This window comes from Miscanthus floridulus, chromosome 1 (genome assembly GCF_019320115.1).
Source record: "Miscanthus floridulus cultivar M001 chromosome 1, ASM1932011v1, whole genome shotgun sequence".
In the NCBI taxonomy this organism is placed as follows: domain Eukaryota; kingdom Viridiplantae; phylum Streptophyta; class Magnoliopsida; order Poales; family Poaceae; genus Miscanthus; species Miscanthus floridulus.
Window position 1 is genome coordinate 51,486,289 of NC_089580.1, and position 15,906 is coordinate 51,502,194.

At 40.9% G+C, this 15,906-nt stretch overlaps 2 protein-coding genes across 2 annotated transcripts; both read right to left on the minus strand.

The window, feature by feature from the left end:
* Positions 1-420: 420 nt before the first annotated feature.
* Positions 421-6,367, minus strand: LOC136483606 (tobamovirus multiplication protein 1-like). Its single transcript, XM_066480720.1, has 11 exons — positions 6,012-6,367; positions 3,686-3,776; positions 3,556-3,608; positions 3,227-3,319; positions 3,051-3,122; positions 2,825-2,897; positions 2,431-2,476; positions 2,291-2,354; positions 1,899-1,952; positions 793-870; positions 421-713 (listed from the first exon to the last, which is right to left on the minus strand). The coding sequence occupies exons 1-11, from the start codon at positions 6,201-6,203 to the stop codon at positions 621-623; spliced, it is 909 nt and encodes a 302-aa protein (XP_066336817.1). The 5' UTR covers positions 6,204-6,367; the 3' UTR covers positions 421-620.
* Positions 6,368-13,914: 7,547 nt separating this feature from the next.
* On the minus strand, positions 13,915-15,705 carry LOC136456624 (uncharacterized). Its single transcript, XM_066456550.1, has 2 exons — positions 14,214-15,705; positions 13,915-14,087 (listed from the first exon to the last, which is right to left on the minus strand). Exons 1-2 carry the CDS (start codon positions 15,703-15,705, stop codon positions 13,915-13,917), a joined length of 1,665 nt encoding a protein of 554 aa, XP_066312647.1.
* Between the last annotated feature and the right edge of the window lie 201 nt (positions 15,706-15,906).

The window sequence follows — 15,906 nt, forward strand, 5'->3', positions numbered from 1 at the left end:
GATCCATTTGAATTGTCTTTACTACATACAAATTATTTTTACTATGTTTGTAGACATAGTTTATATCTAAGTTCATAACAAAAGTGGCTTATCTAGAAAAACAAAAAAAACGTCTTATAGTTTAGAATGGAAGGAGTAATTATTAGTAAAAACTATTAGTTGAGTATAATTTGGAACAGAGAGGATAATTGTTAGTAAAACATTAGTTGAGGGTCCAAACATGGATCCAAACAGGTTCTAAGAAAGGAAATATGTCAGGTGTCAAAAGTGCAGCTCATCATAAAGAGAATAGCGATGCCATCGAAATTCTACCTGCCGTTTCAATCAATAGATAAAATGGTACAAATGCAAATAAAGTAACCAATTCAAACTGTTCTTTCTGTTAGACAAGTTAATAAAAATATAGACAAGTTACTTGTACAGGGAGATTTAATATATATAATGCCCCCAAAAAATTGGGCCTTTAGCACCGGGGTACTCTTATATCATATAGCCATGGCGCTAAGATGACAAAATACCTCTCGAAGCCATGCTCAAATATCACAGTTCGCTCTGTGACAAACATAATTCTAGGAAAATTTGGTCTTTCAGGATTTCTCAGCATAACATGCCAAAATCTTCTAACGAATAGAGTTGTATTGCACTGATACACGCTTGGGAGGAAGTTTCCGCAGGACGAATAGTACAAGGGCAGAGGGCAGTATCTCTGTCAACTACAAAGGAAAATACTGCATCAACAAGAAAAACTGCAAAGGAAAATAAGTGTATAAGAATACATTTCACGGTACTTACCATGTAGTAGAAGAAATCCAAAACTGGATGATCCAAAACCTCAAGAGATAGATCGGGATCAAATGATGAAAATGCCACCTGCCATCACATCAAAGCATGATTTAAGCTTATGAACTGGTGATACAAGTAAAAACCTGAATATATTGAAGATAGAACACACACATAGGCATGTTACAAGACCTGGAGTAGTCAATACTCAATAATACTCTCTCTGTTCCAAATTATAGCAGTGGTGGATCCATGTATCCGCCCTGGGGCCACCTGGCTCCACAGGTTTTGCCAAAATACATTAAACCCCTACATATTATTGGCAATTATATATGCCAATTGTGTAACACTTGTGTTAATTGACTTAAAATTTACAAGTTTGGCCCCATAGGTTTTGAATCCTGGATTCTGCCACTAGATTACTTTAGTTTTGTCAAGTCAAACTTAACTTTGACCGAGTCAAATACATCAACATCTACAAGTTCAAATAAGTGCACATAAAAGACATATTTCATAGAGAATTTAATGAAACCATTAGCCAAACCTAAAATATCTGACCTACTTTCCAAAAAACTTCAGCCTAATAAAGTATGGTATGCGAGTTTTGATACAAATTGATATCTGGACTGCAAAAGCAGGAAGAAAAAAAAGAATTACTCATGTCCTAGTTTCTGAACCAACTATTAGTCCACGATCTGTGCACTCCAACATCACCCTGAACCAGTTGTCCAGTTCACAGGGTTGTAGTCAAATGCTGCTGCTAGTAGCTGTTCATATTGTGCCAGGGGCAAACCCTGCACCTGCAAGCTACTGAGCAAGGCCACAAAGCAATAGCGATGATCAAACATTTGAGTTCATCATCACTATCATGTTAGGCTTTTGGTACTTAGACTCTTAAGTTATGTTGTAAATAGTTGTATCTACTTTTAGGGTGTTAAGTAACAAATGTGTCCACTCAACATAGAATTTTTAATATCTATTGTTCTTGAAAATGGACAATCTGTAGGGTTGTACACCTGATCTTTTGTCCCACATCAATGACAAAGCAAGCATTATTCTTGAAAGAACTTCGCAAAATAAATATTTAAGACTTGAGTCAATAAGAACTAAATACTTACCACAATGGATCTTATCAAGAAGCAGGTAAAGCAAATTGCTGTCACGGTCCCAACCTGATAGACAATTTTAATACATGTAAAGTTAGTCCCATTAATAGCACATGGGAATCATAAACTAGCACCAATTAGGTACAGGCATGGGAATCTTAAGCATTAAGTCAAGAGAATTTCCAGTGATATTGCATCTTGCAATTTGAGCTAATTGATGTGGAAGTTAAACAAATGCCATTTTAGACTGGCTAGTTTTGAGAGATGCCAGATGCTGCTGTGAAGTAATGGCACAGGACAAGGGCGTAATTGTGCATATACAGCAAGCAAAAAGTTGTTTTGTTTGCATGCACACCATTAACAGTACAAATGGTCTGTAAGGTACTTGTTAGTGTAATAATGACCTCAATAAGCTTCTTTCTCCGCCCCTTTGATTCAATTGGAAAGTGTCTCAGCATGACAAATAACCTAGACAAATGAGAACAGAAATACATTCAAAATGAACTCATCAAAAACAATAGAATATGCACACAAAAAAAGCTACCTTCCACCATAAATTAAGAATCCTAGAAGAGCTATAAATGAGACAGCTGAAAATCAATAAAGGAAAAACATTAGTGAGCTAAAAGGTGGTAAACTAAACAGATACTCCCTCCGGTCCATTTTATCTGGCACAAGTTAGAATGACACGGTCTCCTAAATTACACTTTGACCATTCATTTGCTTTATATTATATTATTTATGCTTATAAACCTATAATCATTGGATAGTATAATTCCTACAAATCTAATCATATAAAGTTTGTATTATAATAGTTAAAAATTATTAGCCTAATTATTGGTCAAAGTTTTTAAAGTTTGAATTTTGATATGCGTTTGTGCCAGATAAAATGGACCAGAGGGAGTAATTTCTCTAGCAATGGTGACAAAAGAAAGCACCTGATATGAATACTTTGCTCACAAGCTCCATGAGAGGATTGTCATTTATTCCAAGGTATACCCAAATACAAACCTACAAACATCTATTAGATACATACATAGAATATAGTTGTCTATTACAGATACCAGAGAACAATTGGGCAATGTATTTTACAGTTGGGGTTAATTAAACAAAGCACCCTAATATCAGATGACAATAGAATCAACAAACCAGGTAAAAACCAACCTGAATTACATATATGACACTATTAACTGCAATGTATATAGTCCTTAGCTTGTCAGTGGGAAGATGCTTAGCCTGGCATAGACATACAAATTAACATATATAAGTTCACGAGTGTATGAGCTGAATTTGTAGATGGAAAAGAAAAAATGCCAAAAGCAAAAAGATATTGGTAAGACCTGATGGTATATCTCTGCCCAGAATAGCACAAGCAATGTGTAGGTCGAGAAAAACAAGAGACCAGGAAGATCTAACAGCACTAAAGTATACACCTGTTGAAACAGAAAGGTTTAGTTGAATAATCAACTACATGACTGACTGGAAGAACAAAATAGGAGGGAAAAAATGCACTGAGCAGTCCATAAGAAAGCTATGGATTTGGGACTACAAACACAAATCTCTTGTAAAACAACAATCCAGATATTACAAAGATACTACAAATATATACTGAAGAAAGAAAAGGCCTCCATAACATTTAGATGAATCTTCTTTGACACATGGTTCTTACTTTTCTTTGAAGAAGGAACACATATGCATGAAATCCAAATATAATAGAACGAACTGCAAGAGGCAACCCATAGTTATTAAAAATAGAATGCAAAGGTGATAGAAGATAAAACATTAGGACCGCACATTACCTCCGTTCACAATGAAATTCATGAGATGAAAAACCTTTTGTGTGGTCCAACCAATTTCCGGCACCCGCAACTGAATTCTGATTAATTGAATCTGCAAATCTGAATGAAGTGAGTACGTAACGGATATTCATTTCACTATCATTTGAAGTTCAAAGTGATGACCGCACATGTTTCAGAATAATGTTATAAATCTGCTAGGCACAACACAAATATGGTTAATGTAGCATGCAATATTTCCAACTTCAAACATTGCTATACGTAAAAGCAGTTCATTATCCGACAGGAAACTCAAAATTTAAAGGCATACAAAGTTTAGTGAAACTAGCATCGAAAAACAAATATAGTTGTTGGAATACAGTAAGAGCAGAATTGCATTGCACTCTTAGCATGAATAGAATCCTTTCAAATAGCATTGAATACATGATTCTTTTCTTGAATCCACATGAGATCTGTGTATCATTACATTAAGAGAGGAGAAGGGCCAAAATAGCTTGGTCAGCGACCAAACATGACCTCACGAACAACAGTGACCAAATGACACCTTATACAACCAATCACACAGAATAAACACATTATCCCATGAATACCTTATAAGACAGTTCGACCTGTCCAGCAAACCAAATAAAAACTAAAAAGGAAGAAGGATATTAGGAAGAAAATGTCATGATAGAAGGAAGAAAATATCATTAGTGACTACTAAAACTTTCAGAGGGCACAGTATGAGGATCCAGAGTATTGGTCCTTTCCAAAATACATTTTTTTTAAATGTAGCAAGACCTAACTGAGTAGGTTAGAGAGTAAAAGACTGGTTCTGCCATTTTTTTAAGTAGAAGGATAGAAGGAAGAAAATGACCAGGTAAGCAAGACCGAATGTTATTACATAGTGATTTAGTCTTCTTAGGTATTCCTTACCCTCTACATGGCCATAACCTTAGGATTTACTTCTCTATTCAGGAGGACTGTTGCAAAATGTTCATGTCTATATTTTGGCTAGTGTTTTATTCAGAGAACTTCCGTCAAAGAAATGAACTATCCTACATCATACCAATGCCAACTTATGCACCATATAAACAATTTTCAACATTCTTATCCTACCAGAGGGATTGTGGTGGAAAAGGAGGAAAAAAAAAGTTTCTAATCTAAGAAGTGTGCACAACAACCATTAAGCAAGGATGTTGGAAAAGAATGGAGGCAAACTGTAAACACCTTAGCAGTAAAGATGGAAATGCTTCATGTTTGTAGCGCTCAAAAGCATAACACCATGAGAAAGATAGTTGCAGTAATGATGGTAAAATTAAAGTGATAGCACTAGATGGAAGTAGATTGATGTTTGTAGTGACAATCAATACTTGTATTAATTTTCTTCGGCAAAGCCACAACTCACAAGCAATTCATCCACAAGGAATTCATCCCCAACACTAAACGTTGACAAAAGCAGCTTGATGGACAACTTCAAGTGATAGAATCGATGATGGAGCAATTGATTACAGCTAATTGGTGGATTCCATGGATAATCAAGTGTTTGTTTAACGTATACTATGCCTTCCTTCTGCAAGGATGATTCTTAAGAGTATAAACAGAAAGATTGCCCTCAATTATGGTAGATGTAGAACAACACTATGTTGTTTTGAGAGACAAAATGGTATTAATCTTCAATCTGTGTATGAAAGATGGCTGTTGAGAATGGTTACTCGTGACTGATACAGCCTGACATGCAGCTGCTGGTCTGTAGCTCCTGTAGAGCCATATAGTACAACTTGTCTGCATCTGTCAGGATTATAGATTATTCCGGCACATACTCGGCCAGCTATAGAAAGATTGCCGTGATTACTGCTATGGTGAATGAATCTCGATCCATAATTTGTGGACAATTCAGAAACCTTATGCATAGGAAATCCTATCTATGTAGATAGTGTTTTCGTTATCCTCACAATGATACTTGTGAACAGGGTGACCGTGTGAATAGATGCCATAATGGCAACAGCACTCATTTCCGGAGGGAAATCAGAGGATTCCGCTATAACAACTAAACACACCTCTCTATAGCCACAGTTTCACCTGACACATATATACAATTTCATCCAGCCACAATACCAAAAATGGATGGAGACGTTTGGGGACAGCAACGGGGACAATCCTGACGCTCAAGGACAAAACACAAAAGATTCGTAATTTACCACGCGTCCCTACCGCACACCGGAGTTCCATTCAGATCGAGGGGCCAAATCATCCGCAAAACCGGATGGGAGGGTGATTAGCGCGATTGAGCGGAGATGATGATAGGGTTAGAGTGGGGGTTCGAACAAGGTCCAGCCGGCGGGCGTACCAGGGCGACAGCGGACACGAGGGCGTAGGCGGCGGAGAGGGAGAAGAAGGCTCCGTCCTGACACGCCGGCGAGTCGTTCACCTCCTCCCACCAGCCCCGCAGCGCCAGCGCGGCCCCTCCCGCCGCGGCCGCGGCCGACGCCACCTCCGGCGGTGACAGCGCCGCTAGGCGCGAGGAGACTAGCTTCCTCATCTCTTCCTCTCTTTCTCTCTCTCCTCTGAGTGCGGAGCTCTTCCGCGAGAGAAGAGATCAACAGGAGACAGAGATGGCCAGATGGGGGAGCGGGCGGCGGCGGTGTTCTCGAAGGGCCGCCCAACCCAACCAACTTTCCTCGTGTCCGTTGCGAACTTGTGCGATCTGCGGGGCAGGAGGACACGGACAAGGTTGGCTCACGGTCCCTTCTGGCCCACAATGTAAGTAACTGATTTGCCGGCCACTCTTTGAGCGGAAGAGATGCAACGAGAGTGGGCAAATTCCAAATGTCCCACTAATAAAAGACGATACTCTCCTCGTTCCAAATTATAAGTTATTTTAATTTTTTTTATTTATTTTATTATACATATAAATATAAGATGTATAACAAAATAAATATAAAAAAGCTAAAATAACTTATAACTTAGAACGGAAGGAGTACTACTAAAAAGTAAAAAATAGTGTACTGCCCTCTCCAATCCAAAAAAAAAAGATGCACTTATACATTTGGTCAAAGTGAAATTATTTTAAGTCGAGCTGAGTTTATAAAAAAAAATATCAACGTGTGTGACTCTAAATAAATATACTATAAAAATGTATTTCATGATAAATATAATGACAATTATTTATTAATATGATAAATATTAGTATCTTTTTTGGATGGAGAAAGTACTTATATGTGAGTGCCCGTGCTTTGCAACCGGGGTATGTTCATCCATACATGAGTGATGATGTTTAGATGATGCTATCAAGAATTTTGTCAATACGAGTGAAAGTGATGTTAATGATTTATCAATATGATCCGAGCCGAATAAGTATTTCGAGTATAAGAGAGGATTTTTTTGATATCTATACGGATATAGATAATTCAAATCCAATTTTATATGGAAAATCCAATACATATGGATTATCATATAATTGACTGTGGATTATCTAAAGCTTTTAGGCCTTGTTTGATATGCATGTTTTCATCTCAATCCATGTGTTGAGGTGGATTAGAGTGAAATTGAATTAAGTTTCATTCCAATCTACTCCACCCAAACAAGACCTTAATAAGATAATAATCTGACTCCAAAGAGCCCAACTGCATAACGTCACAATGTAGTTTAATCTGAGCTAGTCTTGCCCACATAAGGCTCAAATTTGAAACATACGAATATAATAGGTGATTTCTCCGCGTGCTGCGGGAATGTAAAAATAATTTCATTTCATTTGGTTTAGGAGGAATAGGCTTAGAAGGAATAAGATCTGCATGGTGTATATATAAATGAATATAAGAAGTATATATGCACTGTAAGCATAACAAAGTCGTCACAGGTGATTTCAACATGCTCGTTGCCGCATGAATTTAAAGATCACTTTCAGATGTTCTGTATAATTTTGCATTTCCCTATGTATATAATTCTTCTCATTCGTTGCATGCAAGTAGTTCATTATTACATCAAAACTTGCAGCTGAGAAACGATCAAATCAACTATATATAGGCCATAAAGCCTACTACGTAATACCGTACCGTTAAATCGACACTGATTCTTGGCGAAATACGTACGACATGGGACAGGCTACACTACAGCATATTGCACTCGGTAAAGCCTTTGTCGAGTGCTGCACTCGGCAAAGAGCTATCGGCATATCCTTTCACGGCAAAGGCTTCTTTGTCGAGTGCTTTTTGTCGGGCACTCGGTAAAGGCTTTGCCGAATGCTGAAAAAACACTCGACAAAGATTTACCCTCGGCAAAAACAAAATACAAAAAAACCCAAAAATAGTAGTCAAAATTTTTTTCGGGGGAGGCCGCCACCAGCCAGCGTCCGCCCGTCTTCATCAAAGTCGGTGTATTTTTTGCGCTAAATTCGCGGCTAACGCGGCCAGCGGAATTCGAACTCACAACCTCTCCTTCGTGTGTCTACTACTCTACCACTACACTACACTGTCACTTGTGTCTAGATTCCGTTATCTATCCTCATATATTATACTAAACCGAGAGTAAATTATTTGTTTGAGGCCCTAAACGAATTCAAATAAAAAAATGGTCAACTACAAAGTTTCATAACTTTTCGAGATCTACAATTTTCATTTAGGAAGTTTTTCCATCTGAAGTCGTTTGAAAAATTCGAATTTCAATTTTGAGACATTCAAACGTAGTTTTGCATGATAAGATGATTTTAAATCAAAAAGTTGTCAACTACATAGTTTCATAACTTTTGGAGATCTACAATTTTCATTTAGGAAGTTTTTCCATCCGAGGTCTTTTGAAAAATTCAAATTTTAAAATTTTCAAATTCAAACGTCGTTTTTGCATGACAAGATGATTTCAAATCAAAATGTTGCCAACTACAAAATTTCATAACTTCTCAAGATCTACAAAGTTTATTTTGGTCATTTATTCGTCCGACATAGTGGTAATAACCTTGTTCACAAATCTTATATATTTCTCTTCTACTTTCATGAAAATAATATGAAAGATATGAGAGATGTAGATTTTATGAACAACGTTATTGTCTCTTTGTCAAATGAAGAAATGACCAAAATAAACTTTGTAGATCTTGAGAAGTTATACAACTTTGTAGTTGAAAAGTTTTTCATTTGAATTCATTTAGGGCCTCAAAAATTGCTTTGAAAAACTGATTTGCCGAGGGAAAAAAAATGCACACGGTAAAATGCCTCTTTGCCGAGTGCCAAAACAAAGGCACTCGACAAAATACATATTTGTCGAGTGTTTTTTTTTTTTGCCGAGTGTATTTTATCTGGTACTCGGCGACTGTCTTTGCCGAGTGTCCAATAAAATACACTCGACAAAACATCCTGCACTCGGCAAAATGCCGATTTCCTGTAGTGCTAACATCAGGTTTTAGCTATGCCTTCTAATACTACATGCGTACTACTAGAGCAGTTGGTCTGATGAAAAAAAGCTATATATCACGACAAAAGAAGCTAAATTTTGTTTCAAAACAAAAAACAAAAGAAGATAAATAAGTTCGCTTCTGAATGTCAAGACTCATCAAGAGAGTAGCAGTCAAAACTAAAAAGAAATCAATAATATTAGCGCGCGTGTTCTTTTGCTACTGATCATTATACTAATAATGTTATTTTACCACTTACAAAAGTCCGTTATTTCATTCTCTATGAGATGCACCTGAAGCGTTAGAAAAAAGTATAGCAAAATAGCCACTTGATATTTGGCGACTACAGAATAGAACTTCTCCAGTTTCTCCATCACTAGTGGATCGCGTCCTCGAAAACATTTACCAGTGACAACAAAGCCAACAGTTTGTAATGAAGGTACCAGTTTTCCCAAGCAAGCTAAGCCTAACTCGTTTTATTATACGCTAATGCTCACGCTCAGGCATCCATTCGTCCAGACCCCACACCCACCCACCCCCAAAAAAAAAAACAAATCATACCCACTCAACAATCGTCTCCCCACTCCGTGCTCGTCCGTTGTGCGGCCGTCTGCCCCTCCTGCTCCACCGCGCCACCGCCGCCATCCCCCGTGCCATGGCCCACTCCGGCGCGCCGCCACCGCCATCCCCCGTGGCGCCTCCGTCCCCGCGCGCGCCATGCCGTGCTCCGTCCTTCGCTCGCACCCAGGCCAGGCGGCTAGGAGAGGGGGCCGTCGCTAGCCGGGCAGGCACAGGCGCAGCTGGCCGTTGCCGGGCCGCGCCACCATCCTCGGCCGCCGGCTGGCTGGAACCGACCGTTCCCCCACTCTGCGGTGCGCCGTACAGAAGAAGGGTGACAAATGCATGTTGCAAGCCTTATGTTTCAAGTTTTAGATGTGTTTTATAGGTACGCTGCAAGTGTTTCATATGGATGTTGCAAAAGTAGATCAGGATATTACATATGTTGCAATGGTTGTACACGTATGTTACAACCTTCTGTTCCCAATGTTTCATCTATTTTTCTAGACGTATGTTGCAAGTGTGTTTATTTGATAATGTTGCATATGTTTCACACATATGTTGCAAGTATTTTATATGGATGTTGCATATATTTTATAATGGTTTCAAGTGTTTCTGAGGTGTTTTTGCAAGTGTTTCAGATACATGTTCACATGTTTTATCTGTCTTCAAACATATGTTGCAAGTGTTGCATCCAGATGTTTCACAAGTATATCGGGTGCTGCATCTCCCTCCTTGCCTTCTGCTGCCTTGTCTTGGTGTCTCCTCCTCCTCCCAAAGACGGCTGGGCATCCGCCGCCCCATCCCCTCTTCTAGATGTTGGTGATGTTTGTGGCGGCGCGGGCCCACGTGGGCGTGCCAAACGGACTGCAGGCGTGGGTGTCCGTCCGTCCAGACGTCTGGGTATGTTGTAAGGACAAATGTTACTACTAGTATAGTACTCCGTAGTGTGTGTGTGTCTATATATATATATATATATATATATATATATATATATATATATATATATATATATATATATATATATATATATATATATACACACCCTGTAGCTGGCTATAAAATAACTTATTCTATAGCCACTTTGAGTTACGATAATTACTATGTTAATTTACGAGATTATAGTAACTCCTTACTAAATGGTTTACTATAACGTTATGGTAAATATCCCCATGTGTTATAGTAACCCAACTATCGTAAATATGTATTGACATTATCGTAAATTAGTATATAGAATTATCGTAAATGGGGGTGACTACATAATAACTTATTTTGTAGCTGGCTACCAAATATACTCTCCCTATATAATATGTTGTAAAAATATTCTCCTTGTATATATATACCTTATTAACTGATACTTTACTTCTTAAGTTGCTTAGGTGCCTCTAGCTCCTCAATGTCTTCATTTCACCAGTTTTGCAAGGTGAGCCATTTCAGCCTGTCGAAACACAGGTGCCCTTTGTATCATTTGCAACGTCCCAACTGCTTGTTTTAGTTCACTCATATGGTGCTTCCAACTTTGTCCCAAGCTGCTTTCATCTGATAAAATCGATTTAGGTAGTAGAGTATTTTAGTACAACCTTCACTGCTATCCGGTCCAGTACTGTTAATTTCCTTCTGCCAGCCTGCTAGATGACCGGAAAAGAAAAGGAATGTCATGGTTTATTTGTCAAGTGGGAATGATGTATATAGGATTATTTCCACTTCAGCAATTATTGTACCTAAACCTAATCCCTTCTTGTTGACTCTATAGAATCTTCCACGGGGGAAAAAAATTAAATCTTTATTTGATTCTAAAGATATCTCCGTCATAGTGTGCATATATATTTTTCTTATCGGCTACTTATCTCCACTTCTCAATGCACATACGTTGGTCTTCGAGTTTTCTCTGTTACTGAACCTTCCAGTGAGATCCTTTTTCCCTCGGTCCTCTCTTGACATTATATTGCTGCCAATACTCGGTGCTCGACTTTCTTGGGCATAGCTAGACTTCACCCTTCATTGTTTCACCAACACAATGTGATACTCGGTGGGTACATTTCCACACTACCCAATCTTCTGGCAATGCACTGTTCTTCTCCAAGTTCTTGGCTGACTAATTTGCTGCTTGATTCTCCATCAGAGTCTTCACATCAACCTCTCGACTTGCATACACATAGGACTTAAACAGGCCCTGTTCGCTGGTCTGAAACTTGGCTGAAATTGGCTGAAAAATACTGTTCCGGCTGAATTGTTGTGAGAGAAAAACACTATTCCGGCTGAAAAAAGAAGCCGAACAAGCCATTTTTAAGACAAGCGAACAGGGCCTATTTGACACAATTTTTAGTCCAATTGATGTTCTCTTCATCACCGAAATCACTTTAAACATGGGCATAGGGTGAGTGTTATATCGCAGTACAATTGAATTTATGGGTCTATGTGAACCGGTCCTTTTTTCCCAGGTTGCACTTGTAGAAACGGAATCCTACCAAGTTCATGAAAATAATCCCACGTACGGCCAAAAGGTGCAGAAGATAGCCATGTAACAAAGGCTTGTGGGAGCTTGACACACAGTGTGCTAGGAATCTAGGGTATCCACCATTTCGGCACACAAATGAACCAATAGACCGTCAAATAAAGTCACCAACAGCAGAGGACTTCACAGAAAAATGAGGTAAACAATGAGTATATATTTGCCATTTGAAACTATAGATAAATTAATTTCTGTACCTAGCATAACAAAAAGGGCATAATATATGCTCAAATTTGTTTTTGCATCATCATTATATGATATATATTTACACAGGCAACAATAACGCCACACAAAATATCACATCTATCTAAGCATACAGTACACGCATATGCTTTTTCATTGGAGCAAATGAAAAATAACATATCAAAGATACTCCCACTACACCATTCTCAAACATATATAATTTAAGAATGCTTTTACACACTAAACTCTGAATCTCTGATATACAAAACTGGTGTGGTCGTATATATGTCACATAAAAATGATATTGGCAGAATTGTGTCATGAATTTTTTAAATGATATAATTTTAAAAACAAATTATCAAATTCTTCGGTAAAGTATTGGATAGATACAAAACACAATGTAAACAGGAACAGATGGAATACAATTTTGCATGTCTCAAATTGTACTCATTCGCAACGTTTGTGCACAAGCCTAGATACTTCACTGTTACATCAGCTCATGGCTGAGAAAGGATCAAACCAAGTAGATCACATGGTGTTTAACATATCAAACATCACAAATCCTACTGTTAAATCGACACTTTTTCTTTGGAAAAAAAAAACTACATGGTATCCATTTCCAGCGCTTGGCATGCTTTGGCTTACATCCTTGCTGCTTCCTATCTCCTTTGTAGGAATGTTAACACCCTAAATATAATATTGCCTGCATAAAAGATGTAATTGTATTTTATAAAAAGTTATATAACAGCATTCAATGTCGTAACCATATATATAACTCAACACAATGGATCTTTAATTTCTTGCACGACTTGCAACCAAAAAATATATAATGCAGCTCATGCATAGCAAAAGGTAGGATCCCCCCCCCCCCCCCCCCCCCCCCCCCCAAAAAAAAAATGAATGTCACGATCAATGATGGAAGTTCACTAACTAATAAGGATATATTACAGAGAGAAGTAATATATAGATTGAATTCAACAACATAAGAGGGAGGGGTAGGAGCACACTTTCATTATCAAGAACTGTTCGTATCATGTATTACTGGCTAATAACATCAGTTTTTTTAAAAGCAAATAACATCAGGTTGGTGTCCTCCTAATACCTATATATACATGTCTATACACCAGCTGGTCCTGAGGAAAAAATGTTTTAGTCATCATCAGAACGAAAGAAGCTAAATGCAATCGCATCTGAAAAGCCAAGAGTAGGAACAAAAAACAAATTCAATAACAGTCGTTGTGCTCTTTTTCTACTGATCATTATTTTACCACTGATCAGGATCGAAGTTTCCTTGTTTCATTATCTATGAGAATTCACACTGAAGCATTAGAACAACGGTATAAAATTAAATTAGGAACTTGATTTTCTTTCGGATACTATAAAATAGAACTGCTGCTGTGCTGCATACTATTGGATCAACCGGGTCCTCCAAAACATTTGTCCTGTGACGCCAACACTAACATTTTGTAATAAAAGAACCGATTTTCCCAAGCAAAGTTAATAATCCTAATCCGTTTTATTATTTGACAGATATCATAGGCGATATCAGTAATGCGTTGCAAAGACAAATGTTACTAGTAGTGTATACCTTATTGACTGATGCTTTACTTGGGTTGCTCAGATGTCTATAGCTAGCTCCTGAATCTCTTTCACCAGTTTTGCAACGAGTTCCCTCGATCCAGCCATTTCAGCCTGCCGATTAACGGATGCCCTTTGTATCATTTCCATCGTCCCAACTGCCCATTTTGGTCCACTAGTATCATTTCTGCTAGACGACCCCTCATTGTTTCCTGCAAAAGAAAAACAAAGAGAGACAGAGTAATTTAAGGGTTATGTATCAAGCCTAAATTGCATTGTTCCAACTAATTTGATGTATATATAGCTAGTATTGCGACTTCAACAAAATTCTCTGGTACCTGATCCCTTGTTGCTGGTTTCTTCCACGAGAGAATCTAACTCTCTATTTGATGCTAAGGCATCCCTCTGCTCAACGGCAATAGCACATGCCACTGAGTACGGCTTCCACCACTGAGCATACTCATCCGTCACACCGGGCTCGTCACTCGGAATGGCGAATGCATAATCTTCTGCCCCAGTATTGTATGTCTCCCATGCCCTCTCCCAGAGATTGGTGTTCAGTCGGGTCATCGTCCCCGGAACGTCCTGGTCGAACCCGAGCTGCCTCGCGACGCGGTGAGGATTGTACTGCTCGATGTAGTCCACGCCCACGAGCTCGCAAGCCTGCAGACACCGTGCAAAGGATGATAGCGGTGCCCTAGCTCCGCCATGGCCACGACGACGCACCCAGAAGCTACTGCCGTAGGGCCGCCACTCGAACTCCTTGGGTGCCGTGAACACCGCGCGAGTGTACCCCGGGTCCAGCGCCCTGTGCACGTCGTGCCACTGGGCAGCCCTAGGCAGCAGCATCACATCCTCACCGTCAGTTGCGTCCGCCGGGACGCTTGCCGTCGCCACCGTCGCCGGGCGAAGCTCGGAGAAGCGCTCCCAGACCCAGAGCTGCAGGATGTGCATCGGCGCAGAGACTGTCGGCGCCTCCGTTCTCTTGGAGTGGATGAAGTGGCGATGGAGCGCGGAGAGGTCGCTGTAGATGCTGGCGAGCACCGCGGGCGCGAGCGCCGCGCTGTGGCCGTGCGCCAGGCGGACGGCGATGGGGAGCACCTCCTCCCCCGGGACGATGTCCTCGGAGCCGGAGTCGGACGGCGCCGGGAGCACGAAGCGAGCCAGCCACAGAGACAGGAACGCAGCGTGTTCCAGGCGCTGCTCCCGCTCGCCACGGCGGCCGCCTGCCTCCTCTGGCTGGTGCTGGCGAAGGAAGTGCTCCGCCCAGCCGGAGCCGGTGCCGGTGCCCTCGCGCTGATCCATCAGCAGGACAGCGCGGACGGCAGCGAGCTCGCGCTCGTCCGCCATCTCAATCTCAACAAGTTTGTCAGAGTACCGAGGCTCGAGCACGGGGAAGCCCAGGATGGGCAGGCCCGCGAGCGCGACGATGTCCTCCAGCGTGACCGTCGCCTCGCCCCAAGGGAAGACGAAGGTGTTGGTCGGGGGGGACCAGAAGGGCACGAGCTGGAGCAGCGCGCCCTCGCTCTCCCGCCGCACCCGGTACGTGGTCGCCAGGATGCCCTCCAGGATCGCGAGCTCGCGCCACAGCGGCTCGTGCAGCGGCCGGAGCTTGGCCACCCACTGCCTCCACAGATCCGTGCTGTCAGCCCAGCCCTCGAATTTCGCGTGGATCCCGCCGTCGAGAACGAGATCATGAGGAGGCAGGGGTGGCAGGGACGGAAGAACACGGTTGCCACTCGCGCGGGGAAGCAGGAAGCGCGGCGATGGTCGGGCGGTGGTTGGGACGGCGGTGGATTCCCGGATCAGGGTCGCCTCGCCGCCGGCCATCTCCGTTGCGGGGCTAGCTGTGGGCTCCGTCTGGAGAGGGAAGAGGGGCGCGCGTTTGGTGTGGTGAGCGAGAGCCAAATGCAAGAGCGCGTGAATGGAAAGGAAATGGAGTGGAAATGAGGAAACGCTAGCTTTGGCGGCTATATGAAAGGAAAGCAGGTACTGACAAGACAACCTTGACGCGGCTAGCTGATGAGAATT